Raw genomic sequence first — 27,474 nt, 5'->3', positions numbered from 1 at the left:
CTCAGCGGTTTGGCGCCTGCCTTTGGCCCAAGGCGCGATCCTGGAGACCTGGGATCGAGTCATGCGTCAGGCTCCTGACATGGAGCCTGCTTCTCCCTCTGCCTGTGTCTCTGCCTCTCTCTCTCTCTCTGTCTATCATGAATAAATAAATAAAATCTTAAAAAATAAATAAATAAATAAAAAGGAGTGGGTAAATTCTTACAGCGCAGTAGTCTTCTGCACATTTATTTTAAAAATGGGAACTATAAATGTTCGCACATGAATAAGCACATGCATGCATAGATGTGTGTATAGGTAGTAGGACTCCACTTCTATTTTTTAAATTATATATATATATACTTATATATATATAAATAAGTATAAACAAATCTGGAAATGCACCACCAATCTGTAAACAATGATTGCTTTTAGGAAGTGAGGCCAGAATAGGGGAAGTAGATTTCACTTTTCCTGTATACCCATCTGTAATTTTTGAATGTGTTATAATAAGCATGTTTTTATATAATAAGCATGTTTTGTTTTTATTACTTAAAAATATTTGCAACAGGTAAAAATAATTTCTTAAGAATTGTTTTTCTCTGGGTGTGTTTCGTTACTTTTGCTCATTTAGTTCTGTGTTTCAGGCTTATTCAATTGACTAATACAATATATTCTAATTGATTAAGTTTGGGCTTTCTGAGAAAAAAAACATAATCTAGCCTGGATTCCTTGAGATTAAATCCAGACGACCCTGATTGGCTTCTGGGTACCCTAGAAGGTTCTTAATTTTAATTTAGTGTCAGGTCCTTGAAACTACATTTGTGTCTTTTAGCTCTGTTCCTTATTATTACCTCTTATTAAGCATGTGGTTAACCAAAGCTCCAGATTTCTTTTTAATAAAATGCTGCTAAACCCCAACTCCATACTATATAATTTTTTTAATGTAAAGGTAAATGTTTACATTTAGTTTTATTAAATTCCATGCATATTTTATTACCTAGAGTCCATTAACATGATTTCAGTCTGTTAACATAATTTTGGATCTTTCTTTCTATTTAAATATTCCTCTGAATTTTCTATGATTTAAAAATTTAATCACTGTGGAGGTTATAAAATTTGTAGACGTGTCTTTTAGACAGTACTCTTTTTAACTGAAAATGAGCAAAACCTACTTAAACTTAGAAAAAGGAAACTTATCAGATGGAGGTCTAGGTATCTGGACCCCAAGATAGGAATGACAGTAGGCCAGAGGGAGAGACAAGGCAGGAAATGGGAAACTATCAAATTTTTCTGTCCCTCCCTTACCTCTGCCTCTTTGTGCTCTTCCAATTCTCCATACCCACTCCTCACTCTTCCAATACTTCACTTACTCCCAACCCCTCATCCCTCCCACTGGCTCTCACCCACTGTATATGTGACCACAGACCCACGAACTATGGGTCAGGGTGGAAGTACTTGCTCCCCATCCTCCATCTAAAACACTTTACCCTGGATTTGCATCTAGGCCTCAGGCCCTGTCCAGATCATCAGTTCCATTTATTTCCACTGGCTTCCCCTCCATTCCACACCCTCCTCCCCACAGTGAACCTGCAAACCACCTAGATATTGAAAATTTATACCTTCCCTCTGGCCACAGGCTAAGGGCCAGTTTCTGCTTCCAGGAGGCAGCAGTTTTGAGTTAGGTGTCTACCCTGGTCCAATCGAATGTGGTCAAGGGAATAGATTCAAATAGAATAAACATGGCTTCCCAGGGCCATCTTCTGTAGCTAGGTGCAATTCTGAGACCTAAATGTAATATTGACACTAACTGGTGAGTAAATGCCCCAAATTTGTCTACTACAAAGATAGCAGGGATGCCTGGGTGGCTCAGTGGTTGAATGTCTGCCTTCGGCTCAGGTGATCCCGGGGTCCTGGGCTCACATCCTGCATCGGGCTCCGCATGGGGAGCCCACTCCTCCCTCTGCCTATGTCTCTGCCTCTCTCTCTCTCATGAATAAATAAACTCTTAGAAAGAAAGAAAGAAAGAAAGAAAGAAAGAAAGAAAGAAAGCAAGCAAGCAAGCAGTGGACACCATGTCCACATCTAAGAAGGGCTTTGAACTCCCAAGTTTAAGGTAGAGGCCAAGGTTTTGGAGGTAAAGAATGGAGTATAATTTTAGCAATTAAGTACATTGATTTTGGAGTCAAATTAAGGATTAAATTCTAATCCTGCCATGAACTAGGTATTCTAATCTTGGACACATTACTCGTTCTCAGGCAGCCCCGGTGGTCTAGCGGTTTAGCGCCACCTTCCGCCTGGGGTGTGATCCTGGAGACCCAGGATCCAGTCCCACGTCGGGCTCCCTGCGTGGAGCCTGCTTCTCCCTCTACCTGTGTCTCTGCCTCTCTCACTCTCACTCTCTCTCTCACTCTCATGAATAAATAAATAAAATCTTAAAAAAAATTACTCATTCTCCTCATGCCTCAGTTTCCTCACCTATGAAATGGCAAAAATAGTGGCTAGTCTTATTGGGTGGCTCTAGACATTAAATAACATTACACATCATGCTTCTTAGCAAGCAGTTAATAAATGCCATCTATCATTATCAATATGAATACATAATTGCTATCAATACGAAGAAATAAATCTGTCTTGGTATAATGAAAGACAGTGGGTTTGACATAATATACGTAATACATTTCAGACATACCTTATTTCTGTGTGTATACTTAGAATATATAAGACAAAATATAGGGTATATATTATTCTACATAAATACAGGGTAATAGAATATATAGGATAATATACATTAGGATATTTAGGACAATACAGTGTAATCTTCTTGTAAATCTAATCTTCTGTACCACCTTGAATGTCAGGGCGCTGCGTGTTACAATGTCTCTGCAAGCACCTGAAGGGTTATACAAGGAGATGCTAAGTACACTGCTCTCTAGAAATGTCAGCCTCTCATGCACTGGCATGAGGCGAAAATGCTCTAGAGAAACAGTCCTTTTGTTTAAAATAGAAACTTAGAAGGAAGCCAAATTAACACACGACAAATTACTGAATATCCAGTTCTTCTGGAGGAGGGGGGGAAAAAGCACCCCTTCATTTCTGAAATGAAAAGGGTAATTGCTGATACGAAAATTCACGTTTCCTTCAGCCGAGCTCCAAATCTCTAACCAAGTCGGCGATTTCACTTCATCGTTACTTCACAAAAGACTTCCAAAATCACTGCGGCAGACACGGCAAAACAAAAATGTTAAATACATGCTGGCTGGGAGGGGACTGAAGCCTCCACGCTCAATCAAAGGTTTACAATAATAGGATTCATAAAAAAAAAAAAAAAGACAGATGGGATTAGAAAATGTTGCAGTGAAGACTCTGGAATGAGATGAGATCACAGCAGCAGCCTGTCTTTTGTGGATCTGCACAATGATCCCTGAGCCAGACTGGATTAGGAAAGCTCGAGACTAGGGGTTCAGGGAGAGGCTTCCGGTTCCCGGCACTTTGGGGGAGAGGAGGCTGAAACGATGCATCAGATTTACAGCTGCAGTGATGAAAATATAGAAGTTTTCACCACGGTGATCCCTTCCAAGGGTGAGTAAATTGCCCTTGACGGTTTCCTTACGGAGGCACCTTATTATGCTGGAGGTTAAAGACAATCACGTGCTAGTTTACTAGGGTTTATCCTCAGGTCTCTCGGAGGGTTTGATGGGCTCTCTGTCGTGATGGTATTTGTTGTTGTTGTTGTTGTTGTTTCTGAAAAGGATGTACGGGGATGAACATCAATCATTGAGAAATCATCCATCAAAGGGTGGGGGCGGCTGGGTGGGCGGGGGGGTGGGGGGGGTTGGTGATGAGGGCAGTTAAATGCTCCCAGTGTCACTTAATTCAATATTGGCAACCCAATCTGCGGAATGAAAGTGACAGCAAGCCATTGTTTTAGGAAACAGAGATGAAAACAAAATTCCCTGGGCAGCTAGAGAGATTCTCCTTCTCCACTGAGCAAGTGGGCTCTGAAATGAGAACGGCTGGCTCAAAAGTATGATTTCTAACTATGCTATGAAATGTGAGTGAGGAGAAATCCTCCCGGCAGGGGCCTAAAGTCCAATGCCCTGACCCAGGACTGGCCTCTAACCAGACCCCAGGGCCACGGTCCCAAACTTCACCTGAAACGAGCACCACCACAACGCGTGACTCTGCTCTTGTGCTGGGGGTGAACGGTGTCAAGTCCCAGGAAGGGCTTTGTGTGGGAGCTCAGCGGACAGCAGGTGTCTGGTTACTGGACAGTTCCCTTACCCCCTCCGCAGCTCAGCCCTCTCTCCTGCTCCCTCTGTTCTTTCCCTGCAGCCCTTGCCTCGCTGGGAGAGCCTGGGACTCTGGCTCAGCCCTGGTCTCATTGTCAGACTTGAATGAAGGGGGCTGGATGTTTGCTGGTGTTGTGACCCCCTGTTCAAACAATCCCTTTCTTCTTCCCGTGTCAGCCACTGACAGGGCCACTGCTCAGGGGGGGAAGGGAGACACTCGGCCTGGCCACAAAGAGACAGCCTGCAGAACATAAATAAAGCTTTTGACATCTATTGCCACATAGAGAGAAAAAAGAGCTAGGAGTCTGCCCACGTGTAGGAGTTGGAACTCTGTCTGGAGACTCTGAAAAGTACCTGGAAAGTCAAAGCTGACCCTCCGACCCTGCAGTTCCACTTCTGAATGCTCTCACTCGGGGATGTTCACAGTGGCATTGATTCTAGGGGGGCAAAGTTGAAAATAACTTCAATGTCCTTGAGGAGGGGAGGGGGTAAAATGCGGTGTCATTGTACTATGGAATATTCCACAGTTGTCAGCAGGGATGAACTAGATCTATGTGTATGGACACAGATCTCAAAAATATAATGTTGAGGAGGGGGGAGGCTGGCTGAAAATTTTATATGTATGGTAACAATTACTGTATCTGGCAATACAAAACAGCTGATGGATACACATCCACAGAGAGTCTGAAAACATAGGCTGGAAAGATGCAGATCAAATTAGTGATCTTACTAGCTCTGGGGAGAGATGGAAGCAGAATTAGCAGGGAGTAGAAAGGGAATCTATACTTGCCTAATATTTTCTTTCTTTTACGTGAGAAAAAAAACAAATTGGAAGCACATATGAAAATGTTAAGATGTATCTATTTTCTGTAATTTTTTTCCACTTAAGTTTTAAAGGAAGAAAAAAAACCAAAGCCTCTCATAGTCCTTTTTAATTAAAAATGTATTCAACAATTCAGGAGTATGTCACACTTCACCTGAATAAAATCACTTAAAACAGGGCCTTTGACTCCATTTGCTTAGCGTCGTGGTCAAGAGACTACTGCCAATTCTGTACTGTGTCACCTTGGGCAGGCTTCATCTCTGTGGCCTGAATGTCCACGTTTGTAAAAGGGAGAGCTAGAATTTACCTCCTAGGGTTATTATGGGGGGGAAACTGAAAGACAGATAAAACATAAAGCTTCTAGAACAGTAACTCAGCATGTAGTAAGCATCATTAAGTACATCACTTACAAAATGATTTCTAGCTTTATTCCACATTTAGAGCAATGAATATGTTCAGTCGGAGATAAAATATTTAATCCTGTGTTCCTTTCTTGCCATTTTCATTCATGGCCATCTCCTGGTAATAAACCAAGTATTCATTGGTATTCATGGACATTTCACTGCTCAGGAAGTTGTTCTCCAAAAAAGGAGTTTTTGCAGTCTTACATTAGACCATGAATGGAAGAAGTTCACTTCTTCCTCCTTCCTTTTTTTTTTCTTTTTTGCCTCATCTTGCTTTCTCCAAAGCTCTCGAGCAGAGAGATTTCAGTGAAAGAAGACAGTGCTAGCTCTTCTTAAGTCATTGCTTATAAGAGATTGGTAACTCTTCATTACATGCCCATGTTCCTTACCCATAGAAAGAGAAAGTGGCTTAATTCTGTCTAACAAGGTTATAGTTCTCTCTTCCCTCTTCCCAGTGCTACAGTTTAGCATGACCAAAATGACCAAGACATTTTCTGAGCACAGATTCAACAGCATGAGCAGGGAGGCCAATGGTTAAGAGTATAGGGCCTTGTACCACCATCAACTGGGTGACCCCCAACTTCAGTATCCCCACCAATAAAATAGAGATAATGCAGAGTACCTAGCTTACAGAGTTGCTATGAGGAGTGAATGAGATAAGGCAAATAAGCCATCACCTGGTAAAGCTCAATGTGAGCTATTATTATGTTTATATTGTTGTAGCATGTCCTTCTATCCAACACACCCATGCATACACATACTGGGTTCAGCTTAATATTTATTTGTTTTTTCCAGCCGAACCATCTTAATGTCTCACAAAATATGGCAACAGCAAGTGTTATAGTATTATTGAAGTATTTTAAAGGCACAGGACATAGATATCAAGTCTATAACTGAGGACAAGTGTGGATTTTTACTTTCTGGAGAGAAAGAGAGCCCTTTAAGGGAAAGATTTCATAGACAAAATTCACAGTAGATACAAAAGATAAAAGCTGTGGTTTTACCAAGAAGTTATACCAGAAGTTATTTCCTGAGACACAGCAGAGGGGGTTTTATTCTAGTGTGAATGGCACCACAGCATTCAAAATAATTCTCTTGAGAATAAACAGCAATGGGAGGGGAATCGGGGAACAGCAGGAGGAAATGGAGAAAACTCCAGAAAGAGAAATCCTAATGGAATGCTATAGTATCTAGAAGTTATTACATATTCTTTTCACCTGCTTTCAACTTGCAGAAATGGAGGAAAATCAGAATAACCACCACTAATTTGGGGGAACTTACTCTTTGCCAGGCACTGGACCAAGGGTTTTATAAAAATTAGTTCATTTAATCCTCGTCACAGCCCTCTGAAATGGGTGCTATTAATTACACGTCTTACTGATGGGGAGAGTCGTGGAGAGGATGGGTAATTTCCCCAAGTCACATAACTGGCAAGTGGTCCAGTTCTGATTCACACTCAAGTGAAAGGAGTCTGGAACCATGGCTATTAACTAGCACACTGTCCACCAGGTTTCGTGGCTATAGGTGCTCTGAAGAAAATAATACCTCCCAGCACTCATCTGGTCACTTATCTGATAGGTGACCAGATGTCATCTCAGTTCTAGGCAGGGCAGTGACACGGTGGGATTTCAGTTCCAAATAAATCATTCTGGCAGCAGTAGGGAAAAGAGATGCCTGAGTATCGCCATTTTCAACAAAATACACACCTTCTTCCAACCAAATAACATTTTTTAACAGTTGATTTTTTAAGCTTTTTTACTGTTGTAAAACATACATGATATAAAATTCACCATTTAAGCATTTTTAAGTGTACAGCTCGGTGGCATGAAGTACATTCATACTGTTGTGCAGATATCACCACTATCCATTTCCAGAACTTTCATCACCCCTAACCAAATCTCTATATAACAACTCCCCATTCCCTTCTCCTCCTAACCCCTTCATAACCTCTGTTCTACTTTCTGTCTCTGAGTTTAATACTCTAGGTAACTCATCTAAGTGGACTCATAAAATATGTGTCCTTTTGTGTCTGGCTTATTTCACTTAGCTTAATGTTTTCAAAGTTGGTCCATGTTACTGTATGTATTCAGAATTTTATTTCTGTTTAAGGCTGAATGATATTTCACCGTAGGCTTATACCACCACACTCTGTTTATCCATTCATCTATTAGTAGACGCTTGAGTTGTCTCCACCTTTTGGCTGCTGTGAACGCTACTGCTATGAACTTTGGTGCACTCAGCCAAGTAACACCTAAAATTGTAATCACACCCTGGAGTCTCCCCACGTCCCTTCTTGGCGCTCTGCCCCCTTCTACGTGCAAACCTTCTCTGAGGCTACATCAGCCTCACCCATGTTCTCTAAAACCATTCCTTTCTCTCTCTTTGCAGTGTCCAGTCCAGCCAGAAGAAGAGTCAAAAGCTCTCAACATCTCTTGACCAAGAATGTAAGGACAACTTCAGTTCTGATCCGTTTTATTGGTTTTTAATACAAAAGCAGCATCTAGCTCTCCATTTCCCCTGCCCTCAATAGCCAGGAAGCTTTTCTCTATGGCATTTGCTGCTGCCTGATTTCCTGTCCTCCACTTCACCCAAATAATTGACAAATGTCAACCAGACAGGAAACAGCCCTGAATTAGACTCCCCTAGTCTGTCATTTCCCCCCAACCTCTCAGATGTATAGAGTAAATCTCATTCTCTGAAAAAATTTTGTTCTTATTTAAACAGAGTCCACGATGAGTATAGCATTCCTGATTTAGTGGTCTCCTATTGTTGGCATTTGTGATGCTCCATTTTTTCCACTATTATGAATAGTACTGCAATTAATTTGTACAAAATACTGTTCTTTTGGATTAATTCCTTGGTAAATTAACAAGTAAAAGGATAAGAAGAGTTTCATCTATCCATCCATCCATTCATCTATTCATCCATCCAATATTTGCATTCCTACTATGTGTAAGAGACACTCTGCGAGACGCAGAGAATAGTGATTTTTTTAAAAAATGGTTTTGGCTTACGGCTTTGTCACATATTACTAGGAATTCTGAACAGGTGCCAGGCTTCCAGCAATGCTTTTCCATTTACCTCCAACCTAACATCAACTTTCATTTTTTTATATTATCCTTTGCTACTCTAATAAGAATTTGCATTACCTTAAAATTAGTTTACATGTCATTAGAGCCAAATGATGCTGTAAATTTCTCATTTTGCTTACATATTTCTCTACATAAAAGTTGTCAATCCATCTTTGTACTTTCATTGAAAATGTTTAACTGCTAATTGTTTCCTCTTGGTTATGCTGGGGTTTCTATTACTATAACAATTTTTCATAGAACACCATTTTGATTTTCTAAGTATCTCAGCTTTTGAAAGCCTATTCTCCTCTTTTAAAAAAGAATTATTTTAAGTATCCTGGGAATGAGATAGGTTTTAGTCATTGTCATTTTTGACAAACATGACTTTTTTAATTCCCAAAGTAGTATGTGCCCATTATAAAATTTCAAATACGATGAACATATAAAATATAATATTAGAAAATTCTAAGAAGCTACAGAACATAATGGCTAGGTATGTAGACTTAAAGTCACATTGCCTGGACTTACATTGCAGTTCTATCCATTTCTAGCTAGGTGACCTTGAGCAAGTTGCCCACCGTTCAAATGGGAATAATATCTCAAGAACCATTAGAAGGAGCGAATGATTTAATACACGTAAAGTGCTTAGTCCAGAATCTGACACACACCAAGCACTCATTTAGTGATGACACTTTTTTTTTTTAAGATTTTGTTTATTCATGAGAGACACAGAGAGAGGCAGAGACACAGGCAGAGGGAGAGTCAGGCTCCCTGTGGGGAGCCTGATGCAGGACTTGACCCCAGGACCCTGGGATCATGACCTGAACCAAAGGCAGACACTCAACCACTGAGCCAACCAGGTGTCTCCCGTTGTCACTTTTTAAGTGAAAATTTCCCATACTAACATATCATTATGCTCCATTGCTCGATAACATACTGTTTTTGCAATTTGCTTTTTTCACTAACCTAAAAATCTTGAACTTCTTTACGTGCCAATTGAAACATATCTCATTCTTTATAAAGGCTGCATACCATGCCATTGTATGAATGTACTATAATTTTCTACCCAAATCACATCTGAAGTTTTCTAGATTATTTAACCAAATTACCAATCAATGAGGTTTCTTCATTGTTTCTACTAAAACAATGCCACGAGCGATATCCTTGAACATACCTTTCATGCTCTTATACAAATGTTTTTGAGGGTAAATTCACAGATATGAAAATGGTTAGTCATCAAATCAATACATTGACCTCCTTAGTGCTATATGTCAATTATATCTCAATTTTTTTTCATTTTTTTTAAAGATTTTATTTATTTATTCATGAGAGGCACAGAGAGAGAGAGAGGCAGAGACATAGGCAGAGAGAGAAGCAGTCTCCATGCAGGGAACCTGGTGTAGGACTTGATCCTGGGCCTCCAGGATCACAACCCAGGCTGAAGGCAGGCACTAAACCACTGAGCCATCCAGGGATCCCCTATATCTCAATTTTAAAAAAAGAAAACGCTCAAAGGACATGAACATTGAAAAAAATTTATAGCCATTGCAAAATTCCTAGCAATTATGTTTAAAGTACCTTTACCAAAACCAGTACTATAGGTCATCAATATTAATCTTTGACAATCTGATAGGTGAAAAATATCTTGTTTTAATTTGCATTTCTTTAATTATTAACAACATTCTTCATCTTTTCAGGGGTTTTGATATTTTTGCTCTATAGGTTCTTGATTCATGTCTTTTGCCCACTTTTCTGTTGTATATTTTTAAATGACTTTTGAGAATATTTTATATTCTCAAAGAATATAAAAAAGAGGGCCCCTGAAAGAAAAAAAGGACTTTTAATAGATGGAAGATTTCTTTGTGGTAGGGAAGAGATTCTTACCTTTCTCCTGGTCCCTGAAAACTTAAGTCCCTAGTCCAGAAGAAAAATGCTCCCAACTTTCAAGGAACAGTGGATGTTTTCTAACATGGAAAGGGAGCGGTATCTGGGTGACTCAGTTGGTTAAGGAGCCAACTCTTAATTTCAGCTCACATCATTACCCCAGGGGCCTGGGATGGAGCCCCTCCATAGGCTTGAGGATTATCTCTCCCTCTCCCTCCTCTGTGCCTCCCCACACTCACACGCACCCTCTCTTTCCAAATGAATAAGTCTTTTTTAGAAACAGAAAGGGAAGGGGTTGTTTGTAGGTAATTTGCTGTTTAAGGAAAGTTTCACAACAGACTTTTTGGTCAAAGGGCTTGAGTTTGACATTACTCTGGATTTGAAGGAGCCACAAATCATTCATGACTCCAGAAAGATCCCTTGGGAATTGGGAATAGTTTGTTACCAACCAAGTTCTTGCCTTGAATTTCTAACCTTAAACAATGTTCCTATCTGAATCACTCCTAACACTGATATCCACTGACTTTATGGACACAACAATATTTACAAAAGTTTTTAAAATGGAAACTAAATCATCATACTTTCTGACAGTTAAATAGGTTCTAGGGAAGAAACTTCTCAGATTTAAATTTTTTTTTATTTTATTTATTTATGATAGTCACAGAGAGAGAAAGAGAGAGAGGCAGAGACATAGGCAGAGGGAGAAGCAGGCTCCATGCACCGGGAGCCCGATGTGGGATTCAATCCCGGGTTTCCAGGATCGCGCCCTGGGCCAAAGGCAGGCGCCAAACCGCTGCGCCACCCAGGGATCCCTCAGATTTAGAACCTAAATAAAGGAGACATCCCTCCGTGGTGGTGATGGAGCCACATGGGCATGAGATATACAAAGCAACCAAAATACAGGGCACAGCCTCCTGAAGCAGCCTTGACTTCAGCCAGGTACTATAGAACCGTGCTCTCAGGTTCCCTGGGAGTGGAAATTTTTGAGAAAGACTGTCATGCTTATGGTTTATGACTTTCCCTCCCCAAAATATTTTTACTCAGAGAAGAAAAATGACTCAAGTATATGAATACATATTAAAATTTGCTTTTGATTTAAAAAAAAATAGAAGCTGGGTCTTGTCTTCAGCTATGCAGTCTTCTTCCAGGTGAGACAATTTAATTATGCCCTCTGGCCTTTGAGCTCTTCTCTAAATTTCTCATTTCCCCTAACCCCTGACTCATCCTTTGCTTGCAAATCTCAACCCCAGCTGTACAGAACATTCAAATTAGAAAAGACAAGAAAGGTCTTAGTCTACCTAAGATGAAGGAAGTGAGTCCTGAAAAAAAAAACGGTCTCTGATTTTTTGTTTTCTCATCCATCTGGCTCTTGGCTTCCCTTTGAGTTCCCAAGGAAAATATTCATATTTTGTAACTGCTTGAATCTACCAACATTTATGACTTTCTTTGTCCTGAAATTCTTATTTGTGTCTGTTCTCCTTGGGCTACCATGTAAAGTCAGGTTCCTTCCTTTATAAAGATCTCTCCTCTCTAAGCCACCCTTAGTGCCAAAGAATCACTAAGGTGTGGACATCTAGGCCACACAGTGACCACTGATTCCCAGCCCCCTCATAATGAGCAGCGGCACCACCCCCTGGAAAGATGGAGAAATGAGATTGTAAATGTCACATTCTCCCCAGATTCAACCCTTTGGGGAGAAATTGGTCTGGAAATCTACTGATTTTTCAAAATCCACTGAGCAATCAATTGCACTTGAAGTTTATCTGGATGTAGGTAGTTCTGTGGGTCTTACAAAGAGCCCTCACCTGGGAGTCATAAAACCACAGCCCTCATCCTGACTCTGCCCCTTATAGCTCTGTGACCCTGAAGACACATGATCTCTCTTGGCCTCAGTTTCCCTATGTGTAAAATTTGGGAGTTGGGCTAGAACATTGCTGAACAATATTCAGCAGCCCTAAATAATGATGATTCTCCATCACCTAGGTCTCGGGTCTTTCCAGCTCTCCACCAGCCCAACTTCTCCATTCCCTCTCCCTGTTCCCCTATCTTACCCCTGTACTCAAGGTGCTAAAAAGCTTGCTCTCAACTACTTCGAGACCAGAGCATTAAGTCACCAAACTGTGTCCTAGAGACTAGAAAATAACCCAGGCTTTCAGGAGGCCACAGTCATCCATTCAGCTGTCTGTTTCCTGGTGTGGGTCCAAAGCACTCCCTGGAGCCCTCTCAGAGCCTCTGTTACTGTGGGAAATGAGAACCAAGTACCAGCTAAGAAAGAGAAATCTGAACTGGGCACCTCCACTGTTTCCTTTCCTGCTATTGGCATGCTTTGGGAACTAGAGAAGATACCCTGACGGTGCACTTGGCCCTAAGTTGTGACCTGGGAAGAAATCAGCCTCATCCTTATGCCCAAGGAACTTCCTACATCCAGCAGAGGGCTAAGCAGCTAATACTTCTCCCTTTCTTCCTCCCTCCTGATTCTCTTCTCCCGCCCCACAAAGCAGAGCAGGATTTGCGGAGGTGGAGTTTCTTGTTCCTAAAGGGAACATTTGCTTTCCTTTCAGAGGAGGAAATGCTGGGTCTCCCTCCTGGACTCCGCAGGCTTTCATTACCTGCTTTACTTTTTTTTTTTAAGATTTTATTTATTTATTCATAGACACACAGAGAGAGAGAGGCAGAGACACATGCAGAGGGAGAAGCAGGCTCCATGCAGGGAGCCCGATGTGGGTCTCGACCCAGGGTCTCCAGGATCACACCCTGGGCTGAAGGTGGCACTAAACCGCTGCGCCACTGGAGCTGCCCCTTGCTTTACTTTTTCCTTGCACAAAGCAGGTCTGAAAACATACCAGTCTCACTCCTCCTCATTTAGGAGAATGCTGACAGAATGAAAATCAAATCAGAAATATCTGTGACAGCCAAGAGCCCTGTGTCAGAGATGAGGTTCAGGTCTCTCCAATTCAACTCATTCCAGGAGAGTCCTTAGCTAGCCAAATATGACGTGTCCAGGGGAATGACATCCAAACTACCAGTAATCCAGGAAATTCTCAGGGTTCCGGGCAACATCATGGCAGAGCACAGGGCCAAGGGGAAGGAAGGTAAGGAGGAAAGCAGAGGGGACTGTTAGTGCAGGGGGGTCAGTGCTGGACCACCCACCTCTGTGCCTTCCAGTCCCCAGTGAGCTGATGCAGGGTGGATCCGTGCTGCCCCCAGGCCAACGGAAACACCACCTAATCATACCACAGTTTATAAATGTATCAAATCATTGTACACTTTAAACTTACAAAATCATATGTGTCCATTGTATCTCAATTTAGCGGGGAGGAAAAAGGAATACATATTTTAAATAATTGGGGGGATGAAGAACCCACCTTTTTAGTGCCCAGAAGAGAAAACGTACTAATCCTATATGCTGCTGAATTTTCAGCTTTCTCCAAAGGCACAGTGAATGAGTCTGGGCCCTAAAACGGACTTGAGAAGAGTTAATCTCCTAACCCAGATAAGACCAGATTTGGGATATATTAATTTTCTAAGCAAAGGACTATTTGTGGTAAACTGAAGCAAAGGGTGACAGCTTCTCCTACTTTCCTCTTTGGGAGACACGAACTGTTCTCTGATTCTGTAGATAAATATGTGGCACAAAGAAAGAGAGCAAGCCCTGCTACTAAAGTCTCTACAAATTTACTATGCCCCAGGACAGCAAGGACACACAAGAACATCTCCTTTCCGCATAATCACAAGTCAAAACTAGGGTGTGAACTCAGGTCTGCGTGACCCCAAATGGAGTTACCTTCCTCATTACTGACAATCTGAGAGGAGAAAAAAAGACACAACTTTGCTTTCATTTACATTTAATTACCATTCAATATCTCTTCATATTTACGGTTTCATGTTTACCATTTGCATTTCTGTTGTCAATTGCCAGCTCATGGGTTTTTCCCATTTTTCTATTGTTTTCTTTCTCTTCACTGATTTGTAAGAGTTCTGTGTACATAGGGATAATTCCCCATCACGTGTAACAAATGTTATATTGAGCCACATGCAACTCTTGTGTTTGTTTTTTGTTTTTAACATGTATCTTTGATCTGTCTGGTATTTATTTAGGTGTGAGAAGTGTGAACACAGATCCATTTCTCCCAGTCACTTGCCATTTATTCTAGCAGGAGTTATTAAGGATTCAATTTTTCTCCACTAAATTGAAATGTCACCCTAATATTTAAAAAATTTAGTCTTATTTGCTTCAGGATCCTCCAAAAGCCACACAATTGTTCTATGTGGACAAGTGAGGGAGATCCACCAAAGGCCAGAGAATGAGAACTGAGATGGGTCCACCTAACTCACAGATGCACCCAGCACCCGGTACAAAACATGCCCTCGAAGGGCATCTGTTGAAGGAGCAAGCGAATGAGTAAATGCAAGCCTCAGAGAAGCTGCGGTGTACTACTGGGGATTCTAAGCAGCTTCAAAGGAGTAAAGAAATTCAGAATGAATGACCTCAATGTCCTGGATATGTATAAAAATATGCATAATATGAGCCAAAACCTGCTAGGATTCCCTTCATCACTCCCAGTATTAAGATAAAATATAGTATTATTTGTCTCAAGTTTTTGCATTTAAACTATTTCAATATCTAAGTATGTATATTTTAACCTGTAAGGCCTATTTTGGTGGGTCTTGACAAAAGGGAGATTTCCTCTTAATGTACTTCCCAAAATACCCATTCAGCAGGTGATCATTACTGGAAACACCTTAGCTCTTAGCATTCTGTCTGGTTTTCTGGAATTCCCACTTAGCGAACCACACATAGTGGACGTTCATCTCCCAGCTGCACCTGCCACAGGCATTCTGCGAGGTGGGGTAAATGTGAGCACGTGGAGCTGTGCCAGCTCTGTCTTGCCATCAGTTTTTTTTTTTTTTTTTAAACCTGGGAATTAGGTGGGCCCCAAGTCCTCTCCCTAGCTCTCCCTCCGCGAGAACGAGAGTCTGCTTAGTGCAAAGACTGTAAGACCCTGATTTCTAGACCTGTCTCCATTTCAAATAGCCTGTCCTGCAGCCGACCATGTCAGGCCCCAGGGCAGGTGGCATCTTTGGCCGGATGGCCCAGGCTCCTGGCTCTGTGAAGGGACTGCTGGTGAGGAACCCCCAGAACCCTCACCTTCCCGCACCAGGGCCCCATTCGGCTCGCTGAAACTAAATAAAACGGTCGACCTGCTGGAGGCCAGTTGAGTCGAGCTCTCTCGCCGCTGCATCGCTGCGGGCACCAGGTGCATCTGCAGAGGGGAGAGGAACAAGCTGACTGTCCTTCCTCCTCCCGGCAGGTGGTGATCGAGTCAGACCTTTACACGCCGCGGCCCCTGGAGCTGCTGCCGCACCGCAGCGAGCGCCGCGACGCCGAGGGCCGCAGGTCGGGCCGGCTCCATGGCGCGCGGCCGCAGGGCCCCCACCTGGGCAAGGCCCCGGCCAGACCCGGTACGTGCGCCCCGGATCGAGCCCCTGGAACCTCCCTGGGGGGTGGGGGGGCGGATGACGCGCTTGGACCGGCCGCTGCGGCGTCTGCGGCCTGGCTGGCCTCTCCCAGGGGTCTCACGCTCCTCGCCGGCGCCCCGCATCACGCCAGGTGAGCGCCGCACCTGTGGCCTGGGGCGCCCCCCTCCCCGGCGCCCGCGGCCCCTGCTCTCTCTCGGGCCCCGCCCACAGCAGCTTCTCTAGGCGCCTACCTGAAAAACCCTCCTGGGCGAGCACAGATGCTCTCACCTACCGTCCTGCTCCCCAGGAAGCCCTGCTGGATTCAAGAGATGAGAATCATTCCGTTCTGGGGGAGAGAGAACCAGCGTAGACAGGACTCAGGAAGAAACAGAAGCTTACGTTATTTACTTGACAGGCCGTGAGTGTGATTATACAGGCTCTTCGTAAACTGCCACCCTAAGAGCTCACCACCTTAAATGTGAATGACTTAGGGCTATGCAACAATCTCTAAAAAGAATGTAGGGACACATGCGTTTTGAAAACTGGAGGCATTGTAGCCTTACCTTCGCTATTTTAAGAATGCCTTCCACCCCAAGCAGTCAAACAGGAACCTGCGACTAGCCCGCCCAAGTCTGTGATGGTATTTTGCCTTTAACGGCTGGTTTAGGTTATTTCTGTTAATGTCCACAGCCTAAAGGAATTCATATTTTAACTCCGAAAATGTACAATAGAAAGCCTGGGATGTCCTTCTCAAGGCATTTGGGTGTCGACAATTTTGTATGTTGTAAGAACTGAAGTTATACTTCATCAAGTGTATCTCCATCCATTTCTCTCCTTCGTAGATGCCCCACTGGATCTCTAAGGTTTCTTTGATCAGTAACACCCTGATCCTGTTTTTACGATCCGACATATAATAACGCATAAATGAAGATATCTTCTCTAGCTAAGAGATTACATATACACATATGTAGAGTGAAAGCATTAGGAAAACCACAATCTGCCTTGCAAATTAAGAGGAGATAAATTCTCTGTGTCTATATATAGGTGAGTGGGTGGGTGCATGTGTGTGTAGAAAGAGAAAAGGAGAATATGTTCGCTACAAAATCAAAATGAATGTACAGCCATGTTTCTCAAATCTTAATGTGCAGAAGAATCACCTGGGAATCTTGTTTTCATGCAGATTCTAATTCAGCAAGACTGAGTAGGGCTCCAGACTTTGTTTCTAAGAGGCTTCCAGGTGATGTTGAAGATGTTGGTCTGAGCACGATATATTGATTAGCAAGGATTTAGTTGGTCAAATAAGTTGTTCTCACAGTGGGGTCCCCAGCGCAGCAGAATCACCTGGGAATTTGCTGGAAATGTAAATTTTGGGTCCCACCAGAGACCTATTGAATCAAATCCTGGGATGGGGCCCAGCAATCTCTGATTTAGCAAGCCCCGCCCCCAGGTGATTCTTACACATACTGAAGGTAAAGAACCCCATGCCCTTTTACAGAAAAGGAGACTGAAACCATAGAAACTAACCCAAAGTCACACTGCTTATTAGCAACAGAACTGAGATTAAATCCTAAATCTTCTCATTTCCTAGCCAATGCCTCCATTCCCCCTCACCCAGCCCCCAAGAAGCTTCCCAATCATCTAGCTTTAGGGGCCACTTTCCTAAGTAACTTGACTGTCCAAGTCAGTCTTTTATTCTATAAAAGAACAGTAAGTAACGAAATGGAGATAATCTGCCCAACATGTGACAGTCAGCTCATGCAGGGAATGTGCCAGTCAGGTTTTAAAAAAAAAAAAAAGATTGAGCTGGGCATTGATTCAATTCCTTCAGCCAGCTCCCCTAATCTGATAGATTCCAGAGGGGGTTGACAGAGACGGAGGGTTTCTGAGTCAAAGCCAGACCCAGTGCTTTCCATGAAAAAGGCTTTGGCACTGGCCTTGGGTACTAAATCTTCCATCCTCCCATCAGAAGGATGTGTGTCTCCAGGGATCTCAGATCTGGAGGCTTGCTTCTTTTCTGAGCTGTAGGAGAAGGCTCCTGGATGATGCAGCCTTCTCATGTGGGAGAAAGATTCTCTGAGGAATCTTGGAAATTGCAGGGACTCTGAAGGCAGAGACCCAGCTGAGAAACTCTCTCACCATGAGGCCCTGAGCTGGTGAGCCTCAAATGCCTAGAGTGGGGACAACCACATCCTAGGCCTTGGAGAATCTGCTGCCTGTGGAATGTCTCCACCGAGACGTCATCAGGCTCCTCAGAATCAACTTGTTCAAATGGAATGCATTCTCCTCCTTCAATCTTGTCTTCCTTTCTCAGCTGGGATGTTTTCCTTAACACCCTTTTGTTCTCTCCACCCCCACTCCACCCACCACATCGCATACTAAACTCTGACAATGTCAACTAGATATGTCTCATCTTTCCCCCTTGCTACCTACCTCAGGCTACCTGGGCTGAGATCCTCTTCTTCTCTGGTGTGTAGCATCCAACCCTGGCCCTCTTCCCCTATAAGGCTACCAGAGGGGTATGTCTAAAGCAGAAATCTGCCTTTGCCATCCTCCTGCTGTTCAATTTCCTTCCTATCCCGACTGCCCTCCAGACCATGTTCAAGGCCCTCCAAAATCCATTCTCTGCTGACCTCTCCAGGGCCACCTCTTGTGATACACTCCTGTCCCTGCCCATCGATATACACAGCAGCCCTGAGCTGCAGTATAATTCTGTGACTACTCCATTATATTGTTTCCCCGACCTTCTCTGACCCCATTCTTCCTGCAGCTTGTCCTTCCTGTCTCTACCTAGGAAACACTTCCCAGACTGGGTTAGGGTGTCCCTCAGCCAAGTTTCTCCAGACCTACAAGACCCCCAAAGCAGTTCACCATTCCCTGGATCATCCTTATCTGGCTTCCTCTGATTGTTATGCATCTCTAAAGACTTTACTTTCTCATCTGGAAAGTGGGGACTATCATGATATCTACCTAACAGGGTCATGGTGAGGATTAAATGAGACAATGTTTATGTGTTTCACAGCACAGTGCCCAACGCAGGAAATACTCAAAACTATGAGCTGCTATTATTTATGCCAGAGCACTGTACATTACAATTTAATCTCAGTAGTCTTGTAGCTTCATTTTATTGGCATTTAAATGTTTTCTTCCTTGGGCTGGAGTGTTTTATCTCTATTTGCTATAGTGTGATAGGATGGGGCTTGTTCTGGAATGTCTGCCCAAGGAGAGGACAATATTGAAAGCCAACTTTCCCCCACCTATTGCCAGCTACCTCAGCTCAACACCTGGATTCTCAGAAGCTGCTGACTTCAGGGTAGAGGTTAATCAGAAGTAGATCGGGCTTCAGGCATAAAGGCATAGCAAGAAGGTTCTCACATAAGTCTCGTGTAGCCAATGTCTCAGGACTCTGATGAACTCCAACCATCCCACATCATAGAGCTGTGCATAACACCGCAGACAGGGCTTCTCTGCTCATTTCCAGAGAAAGGTGTCCAGGATCAACAAGCTGAACAGATCCCAGCAGTAAAGACTCAATTCTTGATAACTTGTGATGTGACACCTTAGGAAAGAAGGAAGGACCAGCTAAGGGCATATTCTCTGAGCACCTACTGCACACAGACACAGTACTAAATGTTTCCACACATGTGATCTTGTTAGGCCTTAGTTCTACCACCTTTCCCCCCCAGTGATGGGAGGAGTGCCAGGGGTACAGGTGCCCCACTCGACGATTGCCCCATTGCCTGAACCTACTGCCTGATTTTGCTGCTTGGCACAAAAGCCTTTAGAAATTCTCAGCTTGGGATTGATTAGCAAATGAGATCATTGACGGAGAACCAGGGGGAAGTAGAACACAGAGTACCACTGAGTAATGCCTCCTCTGTTCAACCTTGCAGTGGGGATTTCAGAAACCAAGTCATCAAATCTGTGTGGGAATCGAGCATATGGAAAATCTTTGGTAAGTAAAATAAGCCTGGTTCATTGTTATCTGTTGTGCTTTAAACTTCTTGCCCTGTCCTTTGTTTCAGGCCTGAGGATTATCAGAAAAGCCCACTGAGGGTTCTTTGCTCCTAAAGTCTATGAGCTAACAGCACACCCCTGGATGTTACTCTTTCTTGCCAGAAATTCAGGTCCTAAGCAAGCAGAAGGTGTTACCTAGTGGACATCTCCAACATGGGGGGAAAGCAGTGGTTTCTGTGGCAGGCACGTGTCAGGTAGAAATGCCTAATTTCCCAGCAGCAGCTATAAGGGTCTCAAATATTGTGAAAACACGAAACACTGGGTGTCTCCAGTCAGGACACCTCTGAAGGACATCTACTCCAGGTTAGGGTCTCTGGAAGCAGACTCTGAGATGTGGGATGGGGGTAAGAGATGTGCATTAGGGATCAGCACCTCTGCAAGAGAAGGGAGGTGGGTTGGCGCAGAGGCTGAACTGCCGTGCCTCCTGGCGGGAGCTGTGAGGCAAGTGCTACCCATCTGCTTTGTCCTAAGTCGGGCCCAAATGGCCAAGCCTTTGTTTCCTCCCCGCTCTGTCATGGTACGTGGGCTGCCTAGCAGTTGGGCAGCTTGTCCTTCTCTGAAGGGAGATCAGGTGGTGCACATCTAGATCTAGCTCAGGGTCACACTGAAAAAAAAAAAAATCCTATGTCGTCTTCTGGGCATGAATGTGGTTACCCTCTGGGTTAGCACAGGAGGGGTGGAATCACGGCTAGAGGTGAGGTCAGCTTGGGCATCCTGGATTCCACAAGCAGCAGCTCTCCAGATGGATGGATCGTGCCACGTGAGGTCTAAAAAAGACCCAGGAGATTGTGTGGGCTGGCCCTATCATCCTTTATGGAACTAGTTGGACACTGAGCATTTTGCTCCCTGTCTGAGCAGAAAATCGAATCCAAATACCTCATTTAGGTCATCCCTGTACTAGGAAAACCACACAAAGGCAGGGATGGGACAAGCTGTTTTATCAGGAGCCCCCACACAGCTAACTGATTCAGTGCTGACATGAATTGGAAGAGGACTAAGAAGAGTGGAGGAGAGATGGGCTTATGTTCCTGGGGCTGGGCTGTTGGCACGATGGGGAGGGCGAACTCCCGAGAGGCCACAAGGTGGCACAGTAACTCTGCCCACAACCCTTGGCCAGCTAGGGAGAGAAGGGACAGTAATTATGATGTCCTTGACCTGGAATTTCCCAACAATTCCAGGAATGTGGTGACCTTAAGCCTTCCATGGGGTTGGGGTGAAGGAACAAAGCAAAGCAGATGCCCATTGACTAAGCCAACTCTGGATTTATTTTTTTTTTTTAAACTTTTTTTTTTTTTTTAATTTTATTTTATTTATGATAAGCACACAGTGAGAGAGAGAGAGGCAGAGACACAGGCAGAGGGAGAAGCAGGCTCCATACACCGGGAGCCTGATGTGGGATTCGATCCCAGGTCTCCAGGATCGCGCACCTGGGCCAAAGGCAGGCGCCAAACCGCTGCGCCACCCAGGGATCCCCCAACTCTGGATTTAGCCCTAGTTAGGCCATCAGTTACTTTTCCGTTTAGTGCAAGCTTCTTGAGCACTTAGCACCTCCATCAGGAGAGCTGTGGGAGGGCCACCAGAGAGATTAAGTGCTAGACCCTGACACACACCATGCCACGTTTCCAGGGACCAGACTAGAAAAGGATATGAAACAAGAGGAGAACCACAGAAAGAACTGGTGGAATGTCAAAAAAATGTCACATAGGTACTCAGTGCTGTGGGGACATTGGACATGAGGGCAGAGATAAATCAGCTTAGGCCACTAGCCTGAGGAAAGGCTTCCAGGAAGAAGTGGCCTTACATGGCAGGCAGAGGTGATGCAGGGGGCGAAGGAGCCAAGGGAGGAAGGAGAGCTGTACATGTGCTTGAGGAGAGGCTTCGCTGTGCACGGGAATGAACGTGAGCATCCGGGGCCAGCCACACTGGTCTGGAAGTTGTCACCGTACTGCAGGGGATCGCAGAGATAGAGCTGCAGGAGGAGATGGAGCCAGTTTTCCAGAGCCTGGAAGCACAGGCCGCAGAGCTGACCTCAGTCTGGCCTGCAGCAGGGAGGCGCTGCTGGCCCAGCAGGGCTGGGATTAGTGGTGAGACTGGTTGGAAGCAAGGAGGTCCTGGGTCATGGATCTGGAAGCTATGACAGAGGAAATGGGGAGTATGGCACGAATCTAGACAGTCTTTCAAAGCACAAATCTACAGGATTTGACCACAAAGTGGACATAGGCAATTGGAGTGGGGGGGGCGGGGACAGAGTTCTCAGGTAAGATTGTGCTCTCTCTTGGGCTCCCCGGGTCAGTGGTTCTCAAAGTGGGGTCCTGGGACTGGCAGCACCCAGGAACTTGTTAGAAATGCAGAGTCTCGGGCCCACATCAGACCTACTGAATCAGAAACTGCGGTAGGCCCAGCGCGGTGCTAACAAGCCCTGCAGGGGAGTCCTGATGCCTGCCAAAGTGTGAGGACTCTTGTCCCACGTGGGGGACCGACGGAGCCATCTCCCTTTCAACCAGCTCCAGTTGGGCCAGAGTTGGGACCAGAGTTGGGACCCTGGCCACATCCTCACGTTGCCTTCCCCTCCCACACCACCCAGATTCCTCCGGTGGCCCGGATCTCGGTGAAAGCCCCCGGCGTGCTGGAGGCCGCAGCCATGGGCTCGGAGAACGGAGGTGTTCTGACCAGAGGGTAAGTGTGGCGTCACCCCACCCCCACCCCCGTCCTGCCACAGAAGAGTAACAGGTGGCCTGGTTCACAGACTCTCAAGATGCTCAAACAAAATCAATGCCAGCTTTAAATTACCTTTTAATGAGGGCAATAATCCCAGGTCTCTGTAGCGCCTCATCAACTGTTTCCCTAGGATTAAGCTGAAGTGTTTTTGATGGTTTCCACTTCATTAACACCACTCTTTAGACTTGGAGAAGTGTCATTTGGGAGGCTTTTTGGTTAATTAGATGGATGTAATCACAGGTCATATTCAGAGCCTCCCGGTAGGCGCAGTGATGTCAGAAATGCCTCATGAATTAGGTTAAGTGCCCAAGGTAAATATGCAAGATACAAGAGTCTCAAACCAAATTTATAACCCCCATGTTACTGTTGACTGATCCAGAGCCAGCAGCTAGAGCAGCAGGACTGGATAATCCCCACCTCCCCACCCCCAGCAACTCCGTCACTGCCTCCAGTGTCACACTAATGGCAAGCAAGTATCTGAAATTCAAGTCAACATGTATCTTGATGCCTCTGCCACTATCCCCCATGCTGCACATAGCAGAAAAGTGATTCAGAGGGTGATGTAGGGATACAAGGCTCTGAGCTGCTTGCTTGCCCAGCACTGCCACTAACCTGCTATGACTTCAGGCAAGTTATTGTAACCTCCATGCCCTCACTTACTTCAAAACAAAACCCAAAACCAGGGATGATAATAGTACCCCTCTTAAGGGATGATGGTGAGAACTGAATCAGATGATATGTGAAGAATTTAGCACAAACTCTTGCTGTTAGTTTTCAAGAAACCTACAATCTAGCAGCTGGAAAGGCACATCCTTGGGGGCGTGTTAGATGTGTGCGTGTCAGAGGGGCCATGTGCTAGAATATTAACCCAAGAGGTGTACACCTTGAAAGTTTAGAGTCCCAGGAGGAAGAGACTGATATGAAGCTCTCCTAGATGAAAGAAAATCATTTAGAAAGAATTATAAAAACTAAGTCACTCAATGTATTGGGACCTAATTGGTGAAAAGCCAGAAAACCATGTGGATTGTTTGAAGGTCTAGTGGCCAATGGTCCTGAGCAGCGATGGCTGTTGCTGAAAACTGAATTAAGCCCACAACAACTTACTGTGCTGCACAGACCAAACTTTCTGCTCCACAGAGCTGCATGCGGAGGGATCTCCATGGTCCCCCTTTCTCTCTAAGTTCAGACATTCTCATTTCTATGTGTTCCTGGAGTCTGGCTATTGAAAAGTAAGGCCATTTCTTTCACCTAGAGGGAGGAAGTGAGGAGAGAGATAAACATTTACTGAGGTCTAAAAATGAGCCCAATGCTTTATTATCTCATTTTCTTCCTCACAAGTCTTGTGACTTAGGTGAAATTATCCCTGTTTTGTACATGAGGAAACTGAGGCTGGCTGAGATTAAGTCATTCGCCTGAGGCCACAGAGTCAGTCAGTGAGCAGCAAGATGTACTCCCCATTGCTCAGGCTCTTTCAGTAGCTCTAATGCTTTGGGAAGCTTGCCCTTTCCAGCAAGATTGTTGGTATAAAAGTGGGAGGGGTGGGAAAGGAGACTCTGGGACAAGAGCAGGATTTGAGATTCATGGACCACTGTGCCAAGAGCCACCTCCTTTCCTCACCCCATTGTAAGGACCCCTCAAAAGAAGTCATCCACATATGCATCCCAACAGTGACCCTCCATCCTGGTCACACGGTGTATGAACAGAAGAGAAATAAGGGTTCGATCTACTCCTTGAGGGCAAAAATGAAAGTCTGGCTCTATGAAATGACTGTCCTCCCTACTTACCCCTGACTCTTCTTTAGATCCAGACATCTCAAGAAGATGACTGAAGAGTATCCAACCCTTCCCCAGGGAGCAGAAGCCTCCCTACCGCTGACAGGAAGCGCTTCCTGTGGTGTCCCTAGCATCCTCCGGAAAATGTGGACAAGGCACAAGAAGAAGTCTGAATATGTGGGAGCTACCAACAGTGCCTTTGAGGCTGACTAAAGGTGACCTTCCCCAGGTGCCCTGCGTTGGCCAGAGTTCACTGCATAATGGGGGAGGAAGCTTCCAGATTGGAACTGAGCCGCATTCACCTCTGCTACTAGCTGGTCCAAACACACCACCATCTCTTACTAACGATAGCCCTGGCTTAGGGTACAGGCAAGGAACCCGCCTTCGAAGGCAAAAGAAAAGGGTGCCTTCTTAGAATCGATAAAGTCATGGATCTGAAAGTGGCTTCGGGAGGTCATAGAGGTTATATCCCTATCTTTAAGCAAAACCACACCACAATCAAATTTTCCCAACCTATTTTAAAGACCTCCAAGGAAGGAAGCAGGCAGTTCCTCAGTCTTCCTTGTGAGTTGTTCTAATGTGTGTGATTCCTGGTATAAATATAAGAGCTTGATGTTTGAGGCACTTGTAAACACAGTGGTTCTTACTACTCCTCTTATCACATTTATTTCATCTTGACAAGGTACAATTTTTAATGACAAAGCACTCTATATTTACTTATAGTTCTAATATCCATTTGACAGTATTGTCAAGATCAGTATTGATCATTTGGCATGATTGCATGAATTCTCTATTCTACGTGCAGCTTTTCTATAGAAAAACATGATTAAAAATTAAATGTTGAATGCTAATGTTTTCTGAAGTGGCATAGTCTAGTGAAATTAATAATGCCTTGCAGTGGCAAAATGATTCTAACTTTTGAAAGTGTTTCCCATCCGTTATCCCCATTAAAGAAAACACACTTATTCCCAGTCTACAGATGAGAAAGCCAAGGCCTTATGAGATTTTGTGATTAGATATGGTTAGTGGAACTGGATACTAGGTCCTCAAGCCCACCAGACTCCTTTCTTTGCTTACTTTTTTAGCAACTGATTTGAGGATAGTTTTGAGGGGTAGGAGTATGTCTCCAGGGGCAATGTTTGAAAGGAAAAATTTGATAAAGTTGGAAAAAGTAAGTGATTTAAATGAAATATTAACTATTGGGTTGAACTTGAAGAAATTGCATCTCTGTAAGTCAGAAACAACTGATCAATTTCATGTGATTCAACCTAATATATTAATGCAATGCTTTCCTTCTTTTAATGGAAATGTCATCAATCCCACTGTTAACTTCAATAGGCTTATGATAATAATATGATAATGACACCTCCCATTTATTAAATGCCTACCATGTGTCAGACATGACACTGAGCACTTTACATTCATTCTTTCTGTCCAACAACTTTGAGTTAGATGTCCTTATCTATTTAATAGATGACAGTTTAAAGCAGTTAAATGATTAGCCTGAAGGTGCCTGACCCATCTGGTATCAGGCTTCATTGCCTGTGTATCCGTGTATTCACACAGAATAGTTCAGAACATAGAGAAGGATCAAGGTTAGCAAATAATTTTCATCTCAAACGCTAGATACAAATGATTGGCAGAGGCCGCCTGGAGTGCTGTGTGGAGGTAGGCCTGAGATCCAGGAGTGCAGTGGTCAGTTAGAAATGCCTGCCTGTGGAGGGCATTAGTGGCACATAACCCATAAATCTGTCACCTGTAGCCTCGACTCTGTCCCAGAAGGCTTGTTTTCTAATTCAGAAACTTGAATTAATCTTACCCATTTAGCAAAATCAGATACTCCATGGTGAAAGTCTAAGACTAGGTTGGAAATCGCCAAGTTTTAGTACAATGAAGAATGTGGCCATGTTACCAGTCCAACTCAACAGTTATTCATAAGCTATCGCTCTGTGGCCACATGTTGCCTTTTGCTAAGTTACCTGTTTCCATGGCCCCAGTGAGCCATAAGGAGGCATGGAGGAAGAAGAGGCCTGGCCCTCTGGGCTTTCATCTTGCTGATCCTTGCCCTTCAGCCATTGTTTTAGATGCTCAGCCCCCAGTCCTCACGTTATAACATGATTTGGAGATTTGGGCATCGAGTGCTCTTTCAATGAAGGACTGGTCTCAATGGACTAAGAGTCTTACACAGTATAGATTACAGGGCCTGGAAAAGAGTTAGGGAGCCAGTAGGTGATTAATGCCAGACCTATCAATCAGAGAATCCCAAAACTATTTATTTCAGCTTATTTAATTTGTAGCTGATGTCGTCTATTTGTATGTGGCACCTGGAGATTTCCGTAGGATGGAACTAACTTATTTATTTTTAATTTAAATATTTCATGATGAAGTGTTTGCCTTGCATAGAATGTTTTAACTGACCGGTTCAAATAAAAATAAAGTATGCTTTGTTTGTGACACCAATAAACCACCACAAGAGTATGAGTCTCCCTCATTGAATGAGAGAAGGCTTTCACCAAGGGAAAGAATTATGAATCTGGACCTCACTGTTCCTTTACCTAAATGAAAAGGATTGTGAGGAAGAATCTGGAATGTTCTTTCCATCCTAAGGCAATGTCTGGTTTTGATATTATGGGCCCTGCCCAACAGTCAACACCAAGGCCATTTCTGATGGGGCTTGGCCTGGCATGACCTGCCCTCTCTGGGCTCACCCTCCTCCCTGATACCAACCCCTCAGTCCCCACCACAAATCCCTGGGGGCCCAGCGGCCATCCCAGCCCACTGGCGTCTCTCTCTTGAGGCCAGGGAAGACAGAGCCTTTCTCCTCTGTGCCCACCTCATGTTCAGCCTCCCTGGAGACTGCCCCTGTGACTCACGTTACAGCCACTTGCAGAAGGACGCCAAGGCTAGCTGCAGACTGCTGTCCAGGATGACGGAGGCTGGAGTCTTCTCGCGCCAGAGGCAACAGGGTTTCCAGGACATTTAGGGTAATAAAATCGCCTCTGTTAGGACCAAGTCCAGTCAAATATTTCAGTTCTTACTTGTGTGTTCTCTGGCAGTCCC

General features: G+C 44.2%; 1 protein-coding gene and 1 long non-coding RNA gene across 2 annotated transcripts; one reads left to right on the top strand and one right to left on the bottom strand.

The window, feature by feature from the left end:
* Positions 1-868: 868 nt before the first annotated feature.
* On the top strand, positions 869-26,881 carry VXN (vexin). The gene is made up of 6 exons (XM_072804412.1): positions 869-3,558; positions 7,884-7,939; positions 15,763-15,913; positions 19,801-19,862; positions 22,509-22,600; positions 24,444-26,881. The coding sequence occupies exons 1-6, from the start codon at positions 3,492-3,494 to the stop codon at positions 24,625-24,627; spliced, it is 612 nt and encodes a 203-aa protein (XP_072660513.1). The 5' UTR covers positions 869-3,491; the 3' UTR covers positions 24,628-26,881.
* LOC140620321 (uncharacterized) lies at positions 14,284-26,692 on the bottom strand. The gene is made up of 3 exons (XR_012020104.1): positions 23,747-26,692; positions 16,199-19,466; positions 14,284-15,714 (listed from the first exon to the last, which is right to left on the bottom strand). It is a non-coding gene; the product is annotated as an uncharacterized lncRNA (long non-coding RNA).
* Positions 26,882-27,474: the final 593 nt, after the last annotated feature.

Source organism: Canis lupus, chromosome 28, assembly GCF_048164855.1.
Source record: "Canis lupus baileyi chromosome 28, mCanLup2.hap1, whole genome shotgun sequence".
Classification (NCBI taxonomy): domain Eukaryota; kingdom Metazoa; phylum Chordata; class Mammalia; order Carnivora; family Canidae; genus Canis; species Canis lupus.
The sequence above is the reverse complement of the archived record's forward strand: the minus strand, read 5'-3'. Positions and strand labels throughout refer to the sequence as shown.